Source organism: Puma concolor, chromosome D1 (genome assembly GCF_028749965.1).
Source record: "Puma concolor isolate L17-30 chromosome D1, mPumCon1.1.hap2, whole genome shotgun sequence".
NCBI classification, from domain to species: domain Eukaryota; kingdom Metazoa; phylum Chordata; class Mammalia; order Carnivora; family Felidae; genus Puma; species Puma concolor.
In genome coordinates this window covers 48,645,580-48,669,398 of record NC_141676.1, presented here as the reverse complement: position 1 = coordinate 48,669,398, position 23,819 = coordinate 48,645,580, and the positions used below count along the sequence as shown (strand labels likewise).

Sequence of the window (23,819 nt, the reverse complement as noted above, 5' to 3'; positions counted from 1 at the left end):
AATGGAAAAAGCAGTACGGCTTATACCACAAGGTGAGAGGAGTTATACAAATAAATGAAAACACTTATTAAATACTAGCTATTGCCTGACAAAGGCTCCAGGCTCAAGGCTTGCTCTCATTTTGGCCAAGAAGGGAGACAAGCCAGGGTCTGAAAGATGTTGAAGGCACAGACAGTTCAAGCCAGGGTGAACAACTTGTCCTGAATTGCCTGGGACTTCTGATTTTAGTGCTGAAAGTCCTGTAGCCCCTCTCATTCCCAGGCTACATCAGATGGAGGCTTTCTTCTTCACAGCGGGACTAAAAATAACTCACAAGGGAATGACATTCTTGTGATGTGAGTTTGTGTGTTTAGGGCTGAGTCAGTATCTCACTTATTATCTTGCAGAATAAGTCACACCTTGGGCCACACCACCCAAGCCTGCCTCTGAGAGCTGGGTTTCCAAATGTCATACATGTACAGAAAAGCCATCATGTGTGTACCACTGAAGCAGTCCCCAAAGAAAAATCACATTCATAAGGGCCCAAGAAAAGGAACAGTGATCAAACCATGGCACAGCTAAAATTACTCTATATTATACAACCATTGAAAAATCATGTTTTGAAGTATCTTTAATGGCATGGAAAATTATGCATAGGGGCACATGTACCCCAATGTTTATAGCAGCACTTTCAACAATAGCCAAATTATGGAAAGAGTCTAAATGTCTATCAACTGGTGAATGGATAAAGAAGATGTGGTTTATATATACAATGAAATACTACTTGGCAATGAGAAAGAATAGAATCATGCCATTTGCAGCAACGTGGATGGAACTGGAGGGTGTTATGCTAAGTGAAATAAGTCAATCAGAGAAAGACAGATATCATATGTTTTCATTCATATGTGGATCTTGAGAAACTTAACGGAAGACCATCGGGAAAGGGAAGGGGGGAAAATAGTTACAAACAGAGAGGGAGGGAAGGAAACCACAAGAGACTCTTAAATACAGAGAACAAACTGAGGGTGGATGGGGGGTTGGGAGAGAGGGGAAAATGGGTGATGGGCATTGAGGAGGGCACCTGTGGGGATGAGCACTGGGTGTTGTATGTAAGCCAATTTGACAATAAGTTATATTTTTAAAATGATGACAATAGAATGTTCAATTTTAAAAAAGCAGATTAAGATGTCCTTCAGTGAGTGGATAAATAGACTGTGGTACATCAAGACAATAGAATATTATCTGGTGCTAAAAAGAATGAGCTATCAAGCCATGAAAAGACATGGAGCGGGGCACCTGGGTGGCTAAGTCAGTTAAGCATCTGACTTCGGCTCACGTCATGATCTCATGGTTCATGAGTTTGAGCCCCACATCAGGCTCTGCACTGACAGTGTGGAGCCTGCTTGGGATTCTCTCTTTCTCCCTCTCTCTGCGCCCCTCCTCTAGTCACTCTCTCTATCGCAAAATAAATTTTATTTTATTTTATTTATAATGTTTATTTATTTTTGAGAGAGAGAGAGATAGAGTGCAAGCAGGGGAGGGGCAGAAAGAGTGAGAGATACAGAATCTGAAGCAGGCTCCAAACTCGTGTATGGCGAGATCATGACCTGAACCAAAGTCGGACGCTTAACCAACTGAACCACCCAGGCACCCCTCAAAATAAATTTTTTTAAAAACTTAAAAAAAAAAAAAAGAAAAGATATGGAGGAAACTTAAATGCATATTACTAAATGAAAGAAGCCAGTCTGAAAAGCCTACATACTATATGCTTCCAACTAGATGACATTCTGGAAAAAGTGAAACTATGGAGACAGTAAAAACGTCGGTGATTGCTAGGGGTTGGAGTTGGGAAGAAGGGTAAGTAGGTGGAGCACAGGGGATCTTCAGGGCAGTGACACTACTCTGCATGATATTATAATGGTGGATACATGCCCTTATACATTTGCCTAAACCCACAGAATGAATAACACCAAGAGTGAACCCTAAGGCAAACTATGGACTTTGGGTAATGATGATATGTCAGTGTAGGGTCATGAATTGTAACAAATGAACCACTCTGGTGGGGGTTGTTGCTAATGGGGGAGGCTGTGCATGTGTGAGGCCGGAGGTATATGGGAAATCTCTGTACCTTCCTCTCAATTTTGCTGTGAACCGAAACTGCTCTAGAAAACTTAAATCTTTAAAAAAATTTTTAAAGCACATATCAATTTTAAAACCACATATAGTAAGACCTTAGTTTTATAAATTGCAGAGAAACACACCGTCATATTAACAATATTTATTTCTGAGTGACAGGATTCTGGGGGATTTTTTATTTCTTCATATTTACTTCTGTATTTCTTTTTTTTTTTTTTTTTTCAAAAAAAAATTTTTTTCAACGTTTATTTATTTTTGGGACAGAGAGAGACAGAGCATGAACGGGCGAGGGGCAGAGAGAGAGGGAGACACAGAATCGGAAACAGGCTCCAGGCTCTGAGCCATCAGCCCAGAGCCCGACGCGGGGCTCGAACTCATGGACCGCGAGATCGTGACCTGGCTGAAGTCGGACGCTTAACCGACTGCGCCACCCAGGCGCCCCTTTTTTTAATGTTTATTTATTTATTTTTGAGAGAGAGTGCACGCACAGGGAAGGGGCAGAGAGAGGAACCGACAGAATCCCAAGTAAGCTCTGCGCCATCATCACAGAGCCCACTGTGGGGCTTGAACTCATGAACCATGAGATCACGACCTAAGCCAAAATCAGGAGTCAACGCTTAACCGACTGAGCCACCCAGATGCCCCTGTATTTCTTGTTTATACTTATTTATATATTTCCCAAGAAATTTTAGCATGGAACATATATTTCTTTTATTATAAGGGAAAAAATGAATAAGAATTATACATAAAATAGTACTAGGAGGAAAGTAACCAGAACCGATTAAGCCCAGACTTTGAAAACTGTTTTTTACAGCTGTGGCCCACTGGGAAGGAGGTTTCCTGGCTGACCATCATCTGCTTTCCTTCTCCTTTGGAGAAAGCCCTTGCAGAGAAGGCAGGGCTTGTACAAGGTCATGGGCTCATGTTGCCTCTGCATTCCATCCAGTAAGGCTGCCCTGAGCTGTCCCCTAAACCTCAGGCTCCAGCCTCCAGGGTCTATAGGGCAAACACAGTATCTCTTTCCCTCTTTTCTTGATTTTTGCATCATGTGGACTGTGGCACTTGATAACTTCCCCAAGTTGCGTGTTACTAACTAGAAGCAGGGTGGATCTAACACAGGAAGTCTGCACTTTAGACCCAAGTGGCCTGAGCTGACATCCCTGCTCACCACTATGGGCTGTGTAGCCTTGGGCACATTACTCCATCTCTTTCTACCACAGCGGCCTCGTGTCTATTGTGAGGATTAAATGAAATAATGTTCTAGCACATATCCTGGCACAAGCATCTCATGAGGGGCTTCATTTATATCAATTTTCTCTCTCCTTTCTTTTATGTTTACCACACAAGAACTCAGTTCTCTATCCCCCTCCCATCGATTCAGAGAGCTTCCCAAGTGGCAGGGGCAACATCTGACCTCCAAAATTTCTCCTTCCCACCCATCCAGGACTCTGCTCCTCCTGGGTCACAACCCCTCAGCTGATGTCTGAGTGGCAGGCCGGTGGCTCCGTGGAGAGGTGGCCAGGGTGGGAGGAGGTGGCTAACTTGAGACCCCCACCTTACCAAGCTAAAATAATCTGATCATCAGGTATGCATACACAATAAACCAGGGCCCTGTTTAACTGGAACACAATTTGTGAGCATTATGTCCATTTCTTCATAAGGAAAACAAATTGATCCTTGAACATTCAGTCCCTCCCAGCATCATTCTGGGTGTAGGCACACAGTGGAGATGAGACAAGGTCTCAGCCCTCACAGGGCTGTCTCTTCTCCTGCTGGAGGTGTGGGCTACATCCATCCACCTTCATTACCAAGACGTGAAGGAAAGAGGCAGGGCCATTGGAGAAGTTGAGAACCGTACTTATGGTTCAGCCCATCAGGCATCATCCAGCTTCCTCTCATGGAGACTTAGAACCCTCACCCTGAAGCCATGAGCCCACTGGTCCACCTGAGAATCAGTGCCAAGAAGAAGGTATTACATGGCACTGACTACCCTCATTCAAGATACTAAATTGCCTGCTCTGGCACTGGGTGGCTGGGTGACTTTGGACAAGTCATTTAACATCCCCTACTCATAGTGTCCTCCCTGTAAAGTTGGGCAAAGATAACATCCCTCATAGCGTTACTGAGGACAGCACAAGAAATCATGTGCTGAGCATCAGGAGCACAGTTGGGGCTTCCCCACTGCCCTCTCAGAAGCGGTACCAAGTGGAGATGAATAGAGCATGGTGGTTAAGAGCAGGGCCTCCGGAGACAGGCTGACTGGGGTCAAATGCCAGTTCCACCTCTCACCAGCTGTGTGACCTCTCTATGCTAAAATGTCCCCATCTACAAGATGAGGGTAGTAACAATAATCCCTGCCCCGTAGGGCTGTGGAAGCTAAATTACTATATGGGATGTGCTTAGAACAGTGTTAGATGTATTAAAAATAGTGTTTGCTTTTTTTCCCCTTCTTCCAAAAAACATTGTTTATGGGAGCATTGATTATGTTGTAGCAATTAGTACATGATTATACATCCCAGGCAACCTTTGAGGGTATGCAGGAATGTCCCACTTTACCACCAAGCATAGAGAAAGGTACATCAGCTGTGAATATAGTCACCCTCAACACACACATACACACACACACACACACACACACACACACACACCACTGTATCAAGGATGACCAAACATGACGGTGACAACTGTATCGTTCACTTGGTCAGAAATCACAAGAAACTATTGAAGGTGGGAGTACCCTGTCACTCACGCCTTGTCTGCTGTTAGACTCAGACTTGGGTTCACTGCTAGCACTGCTCTTCCTTAGCAGTCTGACCTTAGGCAAGTCACTTAACCTGACTTTCCTCCCCAGAAAAGTGCCCCAGGAGGCTGTAGGGGAATTAACCCCACCTGTCCCACGAGGGTGTCCTCGCCCCCTGGTGGGGATGACAGAATCCTTAGCAGACTCTGACTCCCTAGTGCTTCCAGCCTAACAGTTCTGGGAAGCTTCCTCCTTCTCCCTGCAGGAGACCCAGCCCAGACAAGCCCGTGGCTTCTTTACTTCCCCCTGAGAGGCCCCCAAAAGGCAGCCTGAAGAGTGTTAAGAGAACACCAGCTGCCGAGCTCTGGGAGGCAGGAGTACTAGCCAGGGGCCCCAGACCCTGCACTCTGTTGACTCAAACTGCAGAGAATCTCCAGGCTTTCACAGCCGTTTCCTGGGCAGGAGGGAACAAGACAGCTAGGCCCCTCTCTGCCCTCTATCCACTGGCCTTTCCTTTGGGGGAAGTCAGCCTGAGTGCTATACGATAGCTTTGACACCAAGCTCCTGGAGGTGAGCCAGGCTAGGGAAACAGGTTGGGCACATGTACCCACTCCAGAGAGGAGGGAAAGGGCACAGGGGGTAAAGCTGGGCACAGAAGGAAACATGGAGACAGAGATAAAAACAGAGGCTGCAACCAGAACACAGGACAGGAGGGGCAGGCACAGAAACAGGGGCAGGGTCAAGGATGGAGACAGGGCTGGGCCAGCACAGGGTCCTACGTGGACGGGGGTGCAGCACAAGGTCGAAGTGGAGGACAGAGGGAGTAAGCACAGAGCTGAGCTGGGAAAGGGATAGCAGGCAGTGGGGGGAAAGCCTTGCCCAGAAGCCTTGCATAACCTGGGGACCCGCTATTTCCCCAGAGAGGCCCACAGGAAATCTGGGGGTGGGCTCTCCACTCAGAACCCACATTTTCACCCCAGCCTGTGCACCCTTTCCAACAGCAGCAGACGGAGCATGGTTTAGTTAAGTTAGAGGACTGGCAAGATTCACTTCTTATTTAAAAATCATGACAGCAACAATAAAAATACTCAGCTGAAATGGCACCCAAAAAAGCCAACTCCCCTGAAAGTTAAAGTCAAGCGCCCCCATCCCAGCACCTTGTACCTTTAAGGAGGAGAAGGGTTCCCTCGCGTCCCAGCTGAAGAGCAGGTTATTCTTGGATATAGCAATGACTTACCTAAAACTGAGTTATTCCCCTTTCCTCTTCTGGCCAGCCTCTCTTCACTCTGGGGAGCTTTTACCATTTAAGGTCAATGTTACATCTGGCTCTGGAGCTCCGAGCTGAGAAGCCTCTGGCTGCTGAGCCTTGGCCACCGCCTCCTCCTAGAGGGGCTGGGACTTGGAGCCTGGAGCTCCTCGGGGAGCCCCCTGTGTCCCCACTGAGGGGGCTAATGGCAGGGGAAGCTGACCAAGCCAGCCCCAGGGCTCAGGGCAGACTGGGCCTGCAAGGCAGCTGCTTGCCCTGAGTGCCTCCCATGGGGACCCGCACAGCACAGGGCAGTGCCCATGGGCGGCTCATGCTGCTGGGCACTGTCCTGGACAGACAGGGACCAAAAGAACTCTGCAGATCTGCCTCCTAGCCTGGAATCCCCAGCAAGCATGTGAAGCTGGACAAGACCCTGGCTCAGGGCCAGGAGAAACTGGGAACACTTCCTGTCCCAGAGATTCATGGGGGGGGGGGGGGGGCTGCTCCCACCTTAAACCCTTGGGATTATCAGAGAGAAGGGCCTAGTAGGTTCAGCTAATTCCAGACCTGGCAGCAGCCCCAGGGGCTTCAATCCCTGTTCCTGCATTGGGCGGACCCATGGACTTTGCATTGTGGAGCCCCAGTCTCCTCATCTCTAAGACAGGGATAACAGTGATAACACCTCACTCACAGAGTTGCAGGAGGGATAAAGGAGACCATAGGGAAGGCTTAGCACAGTGTCAGCATGTCACAGTGCTAACAGGCACAAATTTGTTTCCTTCCCCTGCCCAGATGCAGGCAAGGACGGGTTGTCTCTCTCCCGGAGCCCACATGCCGAACCTACTTGCTCCTCACCCACCTTGGATGCAGTCCCCACCTAGGGCCAAAGTCATGGAGCTCCAGACTCTGTGCAAGTCACATGGGGACTCCAGCCTTCTTCTGAGGCCAGAGGCAGCTCAGAGAAGCCCTGGATAGAGTTGCCAGATAAAATACAAAACACCCACTTAACTCTGAATTTCAGATAAACAACACATAACTTTTGTAGTATAAGTATATCCAAAACAACATCATACAGTGTAGTTTTAAGTATGTCCAATATATATATATACATATATATATATGTGTATATATATATATATATATATATATATATATATATACACTTGTGTGCATGCGAGGGTGTGTGATGAGGGTGTAAAGTGTGGGTGTGTATACAAACCATATATTGAACACCTGCTGTATTCCAACCTCTATAATAGATGCTCTACATAAAAGCATGTAGTGCCCTACAAAATGGAGTTATTGTACCTTCCCTTCCAAAAGGAAATTGAGACATGAAGAAGTGAAACCACTCTCCTGACATTCCACAGATGGGAAATGGTAGAGCTAAGAGGTGAACTTAGGTGGATTGGCCTTAAAGCTCTTTCCCCTTGGGGCACCTGGGTGGCTCAGTCAGTTAAGCGTCCAACTCTTGATTTCGGCCCAGGTCATGATCTCACGGGTTCGTGAGTTCAAGCCCCACATCAGGCTCTGTGCTGACAGGTACAGAGCCTGCTTGGGATTCTCAGTCTTCCTCTCTCTCTGCCCCTGCCCTGCTCATATGCTTTCTCTCTCTCTCTCTCTGTCTCTGTCTCTTTCTCTCTCAAATAAATAAACTTAAAAAGCTCTTTCCCCTTCAGCCAGCGTGTCTTAAACTAGAGTTCATAGATAGCCTTCAGGAGCTTCTGAGCCCACTGAAATTGTATGTGAAACACTGTGTGATTTGTATTTCTCTTGGGTCCAGGCCCATAGCTTTCACCAGACTCACAAGGAATCATCAAATAACTTCTAAAATCACTGAATTAATACAAGAATTTCATAAAACACATTACTAGTGGGCATGTAATATGGAACAAGTTCTATAGAAGACAATTTAGCCTTATTAAGATTACAAGGTTCATCTCCTTTGGCCCAGTTTCACTTCTAGGAATTTTTTTCTACAAACACACTCCCACACTTGGGAGATGACAAATGAACAAGATTATTCACTGCAGCTTTGTCTATAAAAGCAAAAGGATTGGAAACGACACAAATGTGTATCAACTGGGGGCCATAAAAGATGATGGGGTCCAGCCATAACAAAGGATAAGGAAACTCTTTGTGTAGTGATATGAAAAGCCTCCAAGATATGATTAAGTGGGAAAAGTAAGATAACAGAACAGTATATGGATAGATAGGTAGATAGATAGATAGATAGATAGATAGATATAGATATACATACACACATGCACAAATATACTTATGTTCACACATACACAAGTCACAAGTTCATGTGTGTATGTGTGCACACAATCTCACTAAAACAGCATACGAAACAAATAACATTAACAATACTGGCCAATGGGGAGAGAAACTGAGTGGCTGGGGCAGAAAGTATCCACTATATACCTTATGTATGTATTCAAAGTTTTGAATCATATGAATAAACCATATGTTTATATTCAAAAATAATAATGAAACAAATGCATTGCAGTAAATAGGGATTTAATCAAGTCATCTTCCAGCACTGCTTCCCCCAAGTGTCAAAGCGTATTGACACGAACCTAACCAAAAATAATTTTCATTGCTTTTGTTTTCTATTTTGGAATAATTACAGACACACAGGAAGTTGCAAAAACAGTACAAAGAGTCTCATGTATGCTTCCCCCAGCTTCCCCCCAGTGGTAACATCTTTCTTGGCTGTTGTACAATATGAAAACCTGGAAGTTAGCATTCGTGCATTACTTTTACTAGACTATAGATCGTATTCTAAAGGTTATTTTTAAAATACAGTATAGCCTCTCACAGCTCATATATTCATTTAAAAATGTTTATTGAGCACCTTTAGAGTGCCAGACCTGGTGTTGGGTGACGAGATGTGGTAGGGACAACTTAGACCCATCTCTGACCGTGTGGGGTATAGACTAGTGAAGGTGACCCCCTTAATCAAGTGGGAATAGCATCGCAGAAGCCCAGAAGCCAGCAGTGCACAGGGAGTGCTGACCAAAGCTCTAAAAAAGGAACCATGTCCCTTGCTGTCCTGGTCATGGAGCTTCACAGCTTGCCTGAAAGCTGACTTTTAATCCTTAAAAGAGCATGAGCAATTACTTGGCTATTTTTATCCTTGTTCCTGGAGCCACACAGGGATTTGGCCTCACTCTACCAAAGTCTTCAGCTCATCACTCATTCCCATCAGAGACAATCATGTGTCCTCAGCATTAAAGCGGTGGCCCAGCAGAGATACACTGGCACACAGCTGGGGGAAGTTCTCCCAACAGATCATTTGACTCAGAGCCAGGGAAGAAGTCTGAAAGTCCCAGGCCAAAAGCTCATCCTGGGACTGAAGGAAGCCAGCTTGGAGAAGCAGCATCTTGCCAAAAACACTGCCAGCTCAGGGACTGCCAGCTGGGATGACCACACTGCGATTTCCCTGCCCCTTGTATGCTCAGAGACTCTGTGCTATGCCTAGCACTTAGTAGGCCTGGGATGAGTAAGCAAATAAATAAGTGGCCAAGTCAGTGGGAACAACACCTAGGTGTCAATCAGATGACAATGACAGGTGTCATTTACCGCCCATGGTGCCAGGCACTGTGTTAGCTACTATACATGTGAGGTCTAGTTCAGTCCTCACCAAATCCATGTGATGTAGGGCTTCTCACACCCATGTCCTAGATGAGGAATCCAAGACACAGAGAGGTCAACAAGCATGCCCATGTCTCTTGGTTTGTAAAGCCAGATCTTCCTGACTCTAGAGTCCCCAGGTGTTGGGTTCAAGACAACAGAATGGGAACATAAGGTGTCTCCTCTCTCTCCCAGGATTCTATTGAAATGATAGCAAAGGACTCCTTAAAAAGAAATAAACGCCACAAAGAGAATAGGAGGGGGCATTAGTGAGGACGTTTCTGGAACTGGCAAGAGGAGGGAGGATGCAGGAAGGACGCCTAATAGAGGCAGGAGGGGGCTGTGACCCATGAAGAAGGGGCTCTGCTGTTCTGCACCTGAAAAGCCAGCTGTGACAAGGGCAGAAATGAGATACAGAGCCAAGCAGATGATTCAGTCTATGGAGAGAAGGGGCTGGAAAGGAACTACCTCGGGTAACTTTTGTACACAGCGTTTGGACCAAATGCCTTCAGGCGAATTGAAGACAAGAACTATAAACAAATATTGAGTCGATTTCTTTTCCATATGGATTAGCGATTCTGAAAGTACTTTCTGTGCATTCCTGGACTGAGTAAATTAGTAAACATGTTAATAAGGAGAATCAAGTTTCTCACTATAAGAAGAGGGAGATACAAACACAGAAAGGAGGGAAAATTGAATAAGCCATGCAGTGCTGGGTTGGAACTGTAGGTACTGGCATGGACTAGATTGGCAGGTAGGTAGATAGAAGGGGAGAGAGAAGGAAGGGATAGAGAGATAAACAGGTGGGCATGTGTATATAAACATATTTATATACATACAGACAGATGTGTGTGTGCAGAAACATACATCTGTTTCCTAGCTCTGCCCACTGAGAAGGTCTGGAAATAGCATGCTCCAGTTACAATGAACACACTTTGTACACAGATTTGGGTTTGTAAATACCATTCTCCAACGAAAGGATCTAGGATTCCTTGGAGAAACGAGTACCTCTAGGGCTGGGATAGGGAAAGTATGAGAAGAGCCTGGAACATCTGACTGTGCCAAATAGTAAGGAACTGCCTCAGAAATGATGGTGACATCAAAGAACAGAGGAAGGGGCTCTTACTGGCCAAACCTAAAACAATATGAGCATCAGGTAACTAATGACAGTAAAATGATAACCCATGAATCAAGTGGTCCTGGAATGGGCTGGGGAGAAAAAGCGTCCTGGTATCCTGACTTTGCTTTGGGCCAGTCCTAGAGGGAATGATGCTGGAAAAATCGTCATCTGCTTTCCCCACTCTTCCTCAAGAGCATGACTTACCCGTTTGTCTCAAGGAAGCACACTGCGCACATATCCTGTTCCTGGCCTCTGCTAGGCAGTGAGGTTACAGAGATAAACAAAACATGACTCCTGCCCTCCAGGGGCTTATGGTCTGAGGCTCAAGAAAGGAAGGAACACTTGTGATCTAAGGCATGTGAAAGTGATTTGCAAACTATCTGTCGGTGTGCTTACATGAGATGTCACTAGTAAAACTCTTCTATAAGGAAGAACACGGGTGGGCTAGGATGGGGTCATTGAACTTGAACCAAGCGTTGCAGGAATTCCAAGGAAGAAGTGGGACTTTAGGAAGGCTTGCTTTCTAGAGGAGTTGGCATTTGAGGCAAGGTCAAGGTTTCAAGAGATCAAAGTTTCAAGAGGCAAGCGGGTTAGGGAAACTGTTCCTAAAGGAAGAAGTAGGGTGAGCCTAAGTATGGCAGTGGAAAAGCACTCGGGAATGCAGCGGCAGGGGTTCTGTCATGGGGCTGGCTGAGTAGGTCATACTGTGAAGGAGCCTTGGCTTCAGAGTTTGGGTCTACCTGCATGATAGCCGGGAGCCCCACAGGGGTTCTAAGCAGGGATAGTGTCCTCCAAAGTTTTTATCCTGCGATGGGTAGGGAGAATGTTAATGCCACAGGGAAGCCAGGAGCAGGAGCACACTGCTTAAAGAAGACCTGAGTTCAGTTTTTTTTTTATTTGTTTGTTTGTTACTTATTTTTGAGAAAGGCAGAGTGCAAGCAGGGGAGGGTCAGAGAGAGAGGGAGAGAGAATCCCAAGCAGTCTCCATGCTATCAGCACAGAGCCTGGCATGGGGCTTGAACTCATAAACCGTGAGATCATAACCTGAGCTGAAATCAATGCTTGACTGACTAAGCCACCAACGTGCCCCAGACATGAGTTCGGTTTGAGATACCATTGGGATACGCAGGTGGAGATGCCCCGAAGATGGTAGAAATGCAGGCTTGCCAGATTGTTGCTTGAGAGAGATCACAACTGAGGGCATAAATCTTAAAAATAGGGGTCTCTAGAGAGCCTGAACTCACAGATGAAGATTGTAAACAAGATTTTGGACTTTGAAAGAGTCATGTCTATAGACTGATGGGATCAGAAGCCAATTTGCAGGGGTTGCTGACAGGGTTTTGATGTGAAGGTAATGCTCAGTTCTTCATCCATTCAGCAACCATGTGATAACATGAGTGTGTGGGAAGAGGGAGGGAGGATGTGGGTAAGGATGGACTGAGATACCAGGGTGACCTTAGAAGTCCCATAAAGGGGAGATGGTCAGGAAAGGATTTCAGAGAAGATAGTACTGCTCTTTGGAGAAGTCTAGATGAGTCTGTCCCCTCCTCTGAGTTCCCCTGCATCCCAAGTTCACACACATCCATCAAAGAAGTAGCTTACATTGAAACATTACAACAATGTTTTGTTGCACAAATTTTATAAACTTTTACAGTGCAATACGTGTTATTTTTCCGAGACAAACCAAAGGTTAATTTCTCAAGGTTCTTGCTGCCTGCTTTAGCATCATTTGATGGGAGGATCTTTTATATACGGTTGTGATAGATGAAAAATAAACCAGATTGCAAATTTTTTTTTTACGCTTAACCCATGTACCAAGTTTTTGCTCCAAATTGTGTAGGATAAGTTAAACTTAAATTGCATTCTATTAACCAATATGAGTGTATTTCTGTAAGCATAGTTATGTTGAAATAAAATTTTAAAAAGAAAAAAAAGCAGCTTAGGGGGAAGAGAGGCCTGTGGTGCTGGGCTGCTCAGGAAGGGCTTTGTGGGAGAAGGAGGAAATTCAGCGGGGCATCAAGTGCTGAGTAGAACAGGGAAAGTCAAGGAGAAAGAAAGAATTCCAAGCTTGGCTGACGTGCAAGCAGACCTAATGGCAGGACAGATGGGTAAAATGCAGGATTCTTAAAATTGAAAAGAACAGAAACCCACTCTGGCTGGCTCAAATGTAAAGGGGGCTCATGCCAATGATAACTGAGCCCCACAGAACACAAGGACAGGAAAGGAAGTACATCCAGACCTCAAGGGAGCAGAGAGCCATCAGAACTTGAGGCCTCTACCCTATCTTAATGTCTGTATCCTTGTCTCCCACCAACCATGTGATTCCCTCTCTCCCTCTTCCTCCTTTTCTCTATACATCTGCTTCCTCCTCCTTCTCCTCTCTCCTTTTTGTGCACACTCTCCTTGCTATGGCTCATATTGGCCTCTCAGCTCCAGCCCTGTTCTCCCCACAACCACCTGACAACTGTCTTGTTTCAGATTCTCAAAAGCATCTGATTGGCCTCGCTTGTCTGTTTAAGCCAAGTATCATAAGTCATTAACTACCCTAGGGGCAGGTATCCTGCTCTGATCTAGTAGTCATAGCTGAGGCTATGTGATAAATATGGTGTCCTTGTTCAGAGACTGTGGTGGGACAGGTGATAAAAGATGTCATGGACAAAGAGTGAGGAAAAGACCAGACATTTACCAAGCTCCCATTATGAGCCAGAGTCGTGCTAGGTGACCTGTATTACTTTATTTAATGGTCCTGTAAGGCAGCTTTCATTATTCTTATTTTTCAAATGAAGAAACTGAGGTTAAGAAAAATTAAGCAACAGGCCTATGGTCATAAAGGTAGAGGGTAACTGAGCCAGGAGTTAAACCAAGTTCTATCCAACTCTGAAATCAATACTCTTTCCATAGGATCACTCTGCCAGGGAATGGGGAGCTAGTTAGAACCATTGAACTTACCCTAAGAACACCACAGAGGTCAACCAGTCTTATAGGCCACCCTGCTTAAAGATATTTGCTATGGCAGACCTTCTTAACCTTTTAGGGTCCCTTTATTAGGTCTGAGGACCTTATAAAAGCAATGGAACATGCCCATACAATTTGACATGTACTTTCATGGGATTTACATACCTCCTAAGGCTCATCCATAGGCCTCCACCTAAGAGCCTTTTCTCTAAAACATCTCTGACTATTGATTATTCACCCCCTACTTGAATTCCTCAAAGGAGAGATAGTTTATAACCCTATGTGGCAGCCCATTCCAACAATAGAAAGGTCTCTGTAACTTTTTCTCCTTTACTTCTCTTTGTGCCCAATGGTGAAATGCAGAGCCAATCTCTCTCATACCCTGGCAGTCCTTCAATATCTGAAGACAGTGACAGCTGAGGCCACAAGCTTGTCATTTGTTTAAACTCTTGTCCCATGCTGGTCCCTCTCATCACTAAACAACACAAACTTTGCCAAAGTCTGTCTCACATTATAAAGTCCAGAACAGTATAGGGGACTGCTAGTTGTCATCCAGCCACTAGTCTCTTTATTCAGGGGATTCTATTTTCATATGGCCAGAACACCAGATTGCTTTGAATTCAACCTACAATTGTATTGGCTCCTGGAACAATGATGTCATTACTTGACTCATAAAAAACGCATGGTCCACTGAGACCCCAGATCTATATCACAAAATTGATCTATCCTTACCTTGCCCTCCCCTAAACAACCCTGAGTTACACTGTAGTCTCAGTCTGTAGTCTCAGGACTTCTGTGCTGGTGCCATGACACAACAGATTGTTTATCTCACCAAAGGAAGGGTCAAACCTTTCTTATATTATCCCTTCTGGCCTTACATAGTTTCTCTTTTGGATGAAAAAGGGGAAGAGATGTGAAGCAGAAAAAGATTTTTGAGGTTTTCAAGTTGACATTCCACCATTAAATTAATGCTAACAAAAGCTTGATTTCACTAATCCTGAGAGTAACTTGATCTCCAGATGCACTGGACTCGCTGGTTCGATGACTACACCATGAGTGAGACCTTCTTCCACAGCTCAGAGTCGGGTGTTTTTCCTTTTTAAAGGACTTTGAAGTTGCAGAGAGCATATATCGCTTTTTAAGAGCAAACCCAAAATAAGTTTTGTAAGCAGCTTTGTTCAAATGAAGGCTAACTGAATTAAATAGAACAGTTCCCTTTCATAACCATAAAAGAAGAAGAAAGAAAGGCAGGGGGATGCATTTGTTCCCCCTCATCTCCCTGATGCTTAATATGCTGGACTGCTCCAGGGCTTACTTCTCAGACCTCGATTCTCTTCTCCCTGCACTCACTCCCAAGAGGATCTTCTCCAAGCTTATGATTTTAAATGCTGTCTGAAGACTCTCAAATGTTTGGGTCTAGTCTAGACCTCTCCTCCAAACCCCAAAGTCATGTATCCAACTGCTGGCTGAGCACCTCTTCTTGGGCGTCTGATACACTTCTCCAGTTTACTCCATGCAGCCCCCAATACCTGCTCTCCCCTCAGCATTTTCCATCTTGGTAAATAGCAAGTCCATCCTTCAAGTTGCTCAAGCTCAAAATGTGAATCATTCACGGCCCCCCACTTGCAGCTCCCCACACATCCCATAGGGAATCCATCAGAAAATTATCTCAGCTCTACCTTCAAAATGCAACCAAGGGCACCTGGGTGGCTCAGTCAGTTAAGCATCTGACTTTGGCTCATGTTATAATCTCATGGTTTGTGAGTTCAAGCCCCACATCAGACTCTCTGCTGTCAGCACAGAGCCTGCTTTGCAACCTCTGTCCCCCTCTCTCTGTCCCTCCGCTGCTTGAACTCTCACTCTCTCTCAGAAATAAACATTAAAAAAATACATCCAGAATCTAACCATTTCTTACTACTTTTATCACTACCACCCTGGTCTATGTGGTCATGACTTCTCACCATGATGTCAATGCTGTTGACTCCTAACAGCTCTCCTGCCCCCCACAGATCAGGCAGAGTGATTCTTTCCAATTATGAATTAGATCATGTCTAACAAGACTTAATTTGTATCGCATACCATACACAGCAATTTCTCTACATCACTCATTCTCAAAACGTACTCTCCAAAAATGTCCAGTCTGTATTTTCCACTAAGACAACAAAGCCTAGAGAGACAAAGTATTTCATCCATGATCACACAGCTGCTCCATGAACGAGCTGGACCTGGTGTCCTAAGACCATGCTTTTTCCTTGAATCCAATTGCTGAAGAATTCCATTCTCCCCCACCTCTAGGAAATCCCTTTCTCAAAGCAGCCTGATCAAGTTGAGTTCATAAAAAATATTTTAACAAAAGCAAGTAGGTAAGGATGGGAGAAATGCAGGAATAACACTTCTGTAGAAGACGTCAGTCTTCTTGATAGCAGTTTACTTGCTCAATTTATTCCATCCAATGATGGAATTCCATCAGTGAATCAATCCAATTTATGGGTCGATATGTCATACAGAAGTTTTGGGGATGCCTGGGTGGCCCAGTCAGTTAACATCCTACTCTTGATTTCGGCTCAGGTCATGATCTCACAGTCATGAGATTGAGCCCCATGTCAGGCTCCACTCAGTGTGGAACCTGCTTAAAATTCTTGGGGCGCCTGGGTGGCTCAGTCAGTTAAGCGTCCGACTTCAACTCAGGTCACGATCTCGCAATCCGTGAGTTTGAGCCCCGCGTCGGGCTCTGGGCTGATGGCTCAGAGCCTGGAACCTGCTTCAGATTCTGTGTCTCCCTCTCTCTCTGCCCCTGCCCCGTTCATGCTCTGTCTCTCTCTGTCTCAAAAATAAATTTAAAAAAACGTTAAAAAATTTCAAAAAAAAAAGATTCTCTCCTTCCCTCTCCTTTTACTTCTCCCTTGCTCATGCTCTCTTGCTCTCTCTCTCTTTCTCTCTCTCTCAAAAAATAAAAATAAAAGAGGTTTTTCAACCAAGTGTCTGGGGCCTCATGAGGATAATAACAACCAGGGCCATATTTTCTCTCCTTCCCTTTCTTGGGATTCTGGGCCCTTTACTATCATTTATTTATTTTGTACCTCATTCTGGGTACAGTGTTGCACAGCCTCAGTACCTCTTTTATTTCAACAATGACAAAAATTGCACAAATATCTGAAAACATCCTCCAAACATGGAGAAATGTCTATGCTTCAGAGCTCACAAATGCCCCATCCAATCCATTTGTTTTTGTAAACTTGAACTTTCACATTTAAAATAAACCATGTACTAGACAAAAGAATTCACTTTGGATCTCAGCCTTCCTTTGTATTCTTCCTTCCTTTTTCTAGATTAAAAGCCAAAGACATCTTCTTAAAGCATATAGGCCTGTTTTGGATTCTCCAAAAGCTACTTTTTAGGGATGTTAGGGACTTCCCTACTCTTTCTTGGGTAAGAATGTTGCCTGATTTTGTTTTCTAAATGTTGAAACATTCTGAGAATGGAAAACTGCAAGGCAGACCCATGGTTGTGGGTGTATAGACCCTGGGGGTGGGTGATGGGTTCCCCAAGAATAGCAAGGGCTTAAGTGGAATGGGTAACCTCTAAAACGTGCATCACCTTTGGCAGCCAAGCTGTCATCCCATGGCCCACAAGAAACCTGCTTGTGCTTTGAGTGTGGATGTAGGACGTTGGGGATTATGGTGAAATACAAATGTGATGTGAACCATATTGGCCCTGAGAAAAGACAGTATCTGATATTAAACAAGACACAGCTTGCACAACAAGAGGTGAAGAAGTGGAAGGCACCAAAGCACAAGACCAGACTTAATACCAGATTGTGACCAACCTTTAAAATCCAAAAAAACTCAGAGAAAAACAGGATAGGATCTCAGTGGATACAGTCAAAGGGACCTACCATGAAGGGAGAGAAGGGGGATCTGTAGGGTCAGTGGAGGAGAGCAGGAAGGAAAATGTTTTATTCTTCCATAAGTCTGAAGACCCACCAGAGCCTTAAGGAAGTTGGCACATGTGGCAGAGCAGGGACCCAAAGCCACGGCTTAATATCCACAGCTTAATATTCATTTGTATGTTCATTCATTCAATAAACATGTATCTTTTCTACTTCCCCCTAACTAATCTCCTTGTCTCTACTCCTCTGTCTCTAATCCCCCCATAGCAGCCAGAAAGATACTTCTAAAGTGTTGCTCTGTTGTTTACATCAGAAGAAGACCAGATGCCAGTGACTGAAAGCATTCTACTCCCTGCATCAAGAGACCTCCCTGAGCCCTCCCAAGCTTTCCCTCCTCCTTCCTGCTTACATGATCCACTGCTGACTTTGGGCCCTCACATACCTTCTCTACTTGTGTTAATATAAAATCCCATCACAAAAGCCTGAGCAATGCCACCTTTCATTTTGTATTGGAATAATTCTTTTAGCTCTTGGGGTTCAATCTTATTCTTTGCGTTTTTAGAGAAGAAAAAGGAGAGTGGGGTAGAATCAATGATACTCACTGGGGCTCCCATCTACCATTTCTTTTTTCCCCCAGACCTTCTCAATGATGCCTCCATATAACATCTACATGTAACAGAGGGACTGCTATTGTAAACTTCGAAAATAAATTACAATCTTTGCTATGGCTAGAGGTGGGAGTTGCAAATCTCATTGGGGTAGATTGCACTTACTATGAGAAAAAAAATCAACTGAGTGACTTCCCCTAACAAATATAAGGCAAATAGGCACTTATACACAGGAAAGAGATAAAACAGAAATTCCTGTAGCCTGACAAAAACCACCTCTCCCAAATGTCTGTGGTATGCAAAATTGTCTAGTGGGGTAAATCTCCACAGGAGACCAAGGCCTTGAACCCCTGACCCATTCCTTTTGCAGAAACATAATTGTTAGAACCTCACTGATGTATCGGGAGGGTCCTGATTGGGATCTACAAGCAGGAAGGGACAGCAAATGCCCCAGTGGGGAATATACCATGAGAGTCCAGTCTTGTGATCCAGCTGTTAATAACAGCTTAAGTACTAATGAAAGAGTATATTTATGGTAGAGCATGAAGTGAGGCTGTAAGTCCCTCTCCACTAAGCTACTTTGGCATGGTATGCTTTGGGTGTAATGTCTAAGTTGAATGTTTGAACTAAAACAGCTATAACTGTAACCTAAATATGAGTCTCTCCTGTGACCCAAGTATGTATATCTGTCAGGTAGAGAAGGTTATACTACAGTAACAAACAGCTCCAAAATCTCAGCGGCTTACAACAGTAAAGTTTTATGTCTTAGTCATGTTACATGCTGGCTATGGTTTGACCATAGCTCTGCTCCATGAACTCTTCACTCTAGGCCTCAAACTGAAAGAGCAATTCCTACATGGAACAGTGCCATTTTTGTGATAGAGGAAAAGATAGATTATGATGGAGTTTAAAGCTTCTGATTGGAAGTAGTACATGTTACTTCCACCTCATTGGCCAAACAAGTCATAGAGCCTCACTGGACAGCAGTGGAGTAAGAAATACAGTCCATACATGAAAAGGGCCCAGTAGGGACAATCTATTACAGAGAGTTCTAGACCAATGAGGGCATCACCATAGCAATGATCCACAACTACATGGGACCTGTTTTCAACTATGACACCATATGATGGCAACAGAAACAGTGATAACATCGTCATTGGACCAGTAAGATTCTAGAGTTCTCTCTGCCTAGCATTTGGCTGTTAGGACCATCCCTTTGGACTGAATGACCCACTAGGGTTATTAGAAAATTCAAGGGAGGGGCGCCTGGGTGGCTCAGTCGGTTGAGTGGCCGACTTCAGCTCAGGTCACGATCTTGCGGTCCGTGAGTTCGAGCCCCGCGTCGGGCTCTGTGTTGACAGCTCGGAGTCTGGAGCCTGTTTTGGATTCTGTGTCTCCCTCTCTCTGACCCTCCCCTGTTCATGCTCTGTCTCTCTCTGTCTCAAAAATAAATAAACGTTTAAAAAAAATAATTTAAAAAAAAAAAAAAGAAAATTCAAGGGAGAAGATACCTCAAGTGGAAAATACTGGACTTCCTGCTAACAGACAAGCATGTAGATGCTTGGAAAATTTAAGGGAGATAATTGTAGTTGTATTCCAAGTTGGGGAGAAAGTTCACACCAATTATAAACTAAATCAAGAAAGTAGCCTATGGTTATAACAGTATGCAGTCAATCAATGGTGACTATGTCAGACAGGCACTGGTAAGCCCTCATATGAATTCCTTTAATCCACACAAGAATTTTTAAGTAGTTAGTATTATTACCCCTCTTACTACAGAAACTAAGAGTTCAACAGATGAAGTATCCTTGGGGTGCCTGGGTGGTTCAGTTGGTTAAGCGTTCAATTTCAGCTCAGGTCATGATATTGCCATTCACAAGTTCAAGCCCTGTGTCAGGCTCTGTACTGAGAGCTCAGAGCCTGGATCCTGCTTGAGATTTTGTGTCTCCCTCTCTCTCTGTGCCTCCCCCACTTGCACTCTGTCTGTCTCTCTCAAAAATAAACAAACATTAAAAAAAATCTGAAGTATCTCCTCTAAGGATACACGGCTAGTAGGTGGCAGAGTTCTGACTCAAACCCAAACCTGTGTAACTCCAGAATTCTCTCTTGCCTCCCTCTGGGTTCTTAGATCTGACACCCACCTCTTCAATCTCTTTTTTTCTTCTAATTTAACTCCATTTCCTGTTTTGTATGTTTGCCTGTTTTTCTCTTACGACACTCCTTCTGTTACTGCAGTGCTAGGAGCCTTCCTAGTGAAGGACCCCCATTCCCCATCTCCATATCCCAAAAATTGAAACATAAATCTGCACAGGCCCAGATCTAAAGGTCAAGGTTTCTCTGGAGTGTCTTGGATTCTGTGTCCCTCCCTCATCTGCCAAGAGAGACCACCTCCCTGCCTCAAGTCCATCTCCCACGGGAGCTTCCAGCTCTGCTAGAAATGGAGTGGGCGACCCTGAAGCAACTGCTCAAAACAAGGCTAGCTCATCCTAACTCACAAGGAGAGGTCTCCAGTTTTAGAAGAAGCAAACCTGGTCAGTGAGGAACACAACTCAGGAGTTTTTTAAACCCTGAAAATACTCCAAGTGCCATGCCCAGACTACTCAAGGCCTTAAGCAGCTCCACACGTGGCATTGGAACCAACAATTACCATTTCATCTGAACAAATGGCATCCTGAAGTTCAGCCTTAGAAGAGTGACCATATTCTCTGAACTAAAAACTGGGAAGACACTTGGCCAAGAGAGAGGTTCTTTTCTGATTTGTGAATGCACTTAAAGGAAAAGTCTCCCAAGGGTCTGTAATTTATACTACATTTGGTTTTCATTCAATAAAATCTCTTCTATAAATAAAAATAGAATTACATGAAATTGAAATTGTGCTTCCCTCCAACTAACTTGTCAAAGCAGGCTTAGATCTGGGTACCTTCTTCTAAAGGAGTGAATCTCAGCATGTGATCACCTATTGTGCATACTTTAAATATAGGTTCCTGGATTCTGCTCCAGGTTGGAGGCAGTAAAATGCAGAATTCTGTCATTTCTAATGAGCTTTCTAAGAAATTCCCACTGAAATTTGAGAACCACTGTCCTAACCACTGTCCTTTCCTAGTAAAAGGAAAAAAAAAACCCAATAAAATTAAAAAAACCCAAACCCCCCAACATGGAAATACAAAAACCAAGCAATTCTAACAAGCTCATGTGAAATGGAAGTTTTAGAATCCCCCAAACGCCTATAACTTCTCTTAAAAAACAGTCCATGCAATTACTTGCAAAAGATTGCTAGTATGTTCTAAACAGGGAAACAAAGATGAGAATAATTCCTCGAAACATAAGAACAATCTATTCCAAGATCTTAGGAAATGGGTTGCCCTTGTGCAGAAGTGCGGAAAGAGCTTTGAGGCAGAGACGTTCAGTTTTACCAGGTGCCCTCTCTAGCCAGCAGCAATAGGAGCAGACTGAAGCTGGGGGAGGAGCCAGTAACTAGCCAGGATTCTGGGCCTGGAAGCAGAGCCACAGGAGTGCTCTGTCTGTGTGGGAGGCACCCCACTTTTGTTCTGGTATTCATCCTCCTCCACACAGCTTCATACATCAGTGGAGGCATACATCAGTGGAGGCTCACCACACTGCATCATCAGGGGACAGTTCTACTTAATTTAAGCCAGTCACAGACCCCATTCCCCTTTTTACCTGTGGGTTTAGGCATGTGACCAAACCCAGTCAATGAGATGGGAAGGCAACTTCTGCTGAGGGGCTTCTGGAAAGGTGTCCTCCCTGCACAGGAAGAGATGTGGGAGGAGTCCACCCCTTCTTGTTCTTCACATTATAGGGTCCGGCTGCGATGTCTGAAACTGTAGCAGCCATCTTGCTACCAGGCCAAGCTTGGGGCAGAACCAAGAGGTAGAGCTGGGGTCCTAGAACTTAGAGCCAGCCTGTCTCTGGGCTTCCAATTTTGTGAGATAATAACTGTCTTTATCATTTAGGACACTTTCAATTCAGTTCCTATTAAATTGCACCGACAGCATCCTAATTGCTAGAGGGAACTTTTTAAAACCCCAACTCTGAGTGTGATACATGTGAAATCAGACAGAAAATTTTTTATTGTTGTTAAGAGGTGCACTAGAATTCCTTCAAGGGTGAGAACTGCTTTGTTGGGGAAAAAACATGTAGAAAATTGTCGGGGTAGGATGAGGAGTGTCAAAGATTTGAGTGTTGGCGGGAAAAGGAGTCAGATGGGGACAGCTCTGCACAGTGAAGGAGAATGGAAACTCTGGAGGAAGATGTGACAGAAATAAAAGAAGCCAACAAGAAGGCTTCAGAATGTGATATGACCCTTCTCCCTCTGCTATGTTCACAGATATTCACTTGAGTGGATCTCTTGTGGACACCAGTGAAGGGCTGAATTGTATATGGAGGTTGACATGGGGCCTTTGAATCATGATGGCTTACACAGTTGCAAGGGCCCAGAAGCAGAAACACCAGGAAAATTCACAGCAGACTTGCTTTGGACTTCCCTGGACTGTGGAATTGGGGATTGGGAGCAATCTCTTCCAGAGTTCAAAGATGAAGGAGGCCCCAGCTGGCAACTGGGTTACAAGGACTCAGGAAATCCTGTTTGAGGAGACGGCCAAAGGCTCAATCAAGACTTCTCTATATTGCAGCTTGTCAGTAGAGGTGCAAAAATCCTAGACAGCATAGAAAGGGAAAACCTGATCCAATGTCCAGCATCAAAGGAGTGGGTATCTCTGCAAGGTGGAGTTGCTGAAGCTACTAAAAATTATGGGGTCATTCCTGCAGAACCAGCAATGATTTGACTAGTAAGTGTGGGAGTGTGGGCCCAGCTGCCACTGGCTCTGGGAGAAAACGTTGTTGTTGTCCTCTTGCTGTGCCCTGGCCTGGGCCATTTGCCTAGACCTTGCATCTGGGATGTAATAAGGGGTCTGCTGAGGCTGTCTAAACCTGCCCCCCACTCCCTATTCTTGCTATCTCATGGGAAGAACAGTGGAATAATTAGAAGAGACCCAAGAAGCATCTCTGGGGGTGTCCGAAGACCACCAAGGGCTCAGGACCAGTACTTTCATATCTTCCTTACAACTGAAGGCCAGGTCTTGGAAAACACAAGAGACTTCAGGGAAGAAGCTCTGGCTACAGGGATCAGGCCAGGGTGGAATTTGCAATTCTTAGACTCTAGTACCTAAATAAGACCAAACATGGAAGACAAGCCTGCCCAGATACTTGCTAATCTGACTGAATTATCTGAATATAGAACAAAATGGAGAAAGTGCCCAGTCAAAATGCACAAGGCAGAATCCATAACAGAACTCTTGGCTCCAGGGCACTTACCTAGAATTCCAGCTGTTGCAGACTTGGGCTTCCCTGTCCTCATGCTCACCGCCAACTTACTTTAGACCCATGCTGTTGAAGGACATGAAACAATTGCTGCTTACTTACTCCTTGGTCAATACATATGCCGGTCAGAATCCTCTGTATGTCACTTCCTCCAGCACCTGCCCAGG

The 23,819-nt window shown here is 44.7% G+C and overlaps 1 protein-coding gene and 1 long non-coding RNA gene across 8 annotated transcripts in view; one reads left to right on the top strand and one right to left on the bottom strand.

Moving 5' to 3' along the window:
* Positions 1–6,495, bottom strand: part of IRAG1 (inositol 1,4,5-triphosphate receptor associated 1) — a 121,834-nt gene extending 115,339 nt beyond the window's left edge. For 3 of the 7 annotated variants that reach the window (XM_086677978.1, XM_086677979.1, XM_086677981.1), the window contains exon 1: positions 6,093–6,494. In XM_086677978.1, the coding sequence (XP_086534104.1) occupies positions 6,093–6,159 (67 nt within the window). In that variant the 5' untranslated portion in view covers positions 6,160–6,494. Of the gene's footprint in view, positions 1–6,019 lie in introns of all 7 variants that reach the window. The other 4 variants (XM_086677982.1, XM_086677983.1, XM_086677980.1 and 1 more) reach the window with 3 other exon arrangements.
* LOC147576659 (uncharacterized) overlaps positions 1–23,819 on the top strand; it is a 205,288-nt gene that overhangs the window by 164,050 nt on the left and 17,419 nt on the right. The gene's annotated exons all lie outside the window — the stretch shown is intronic.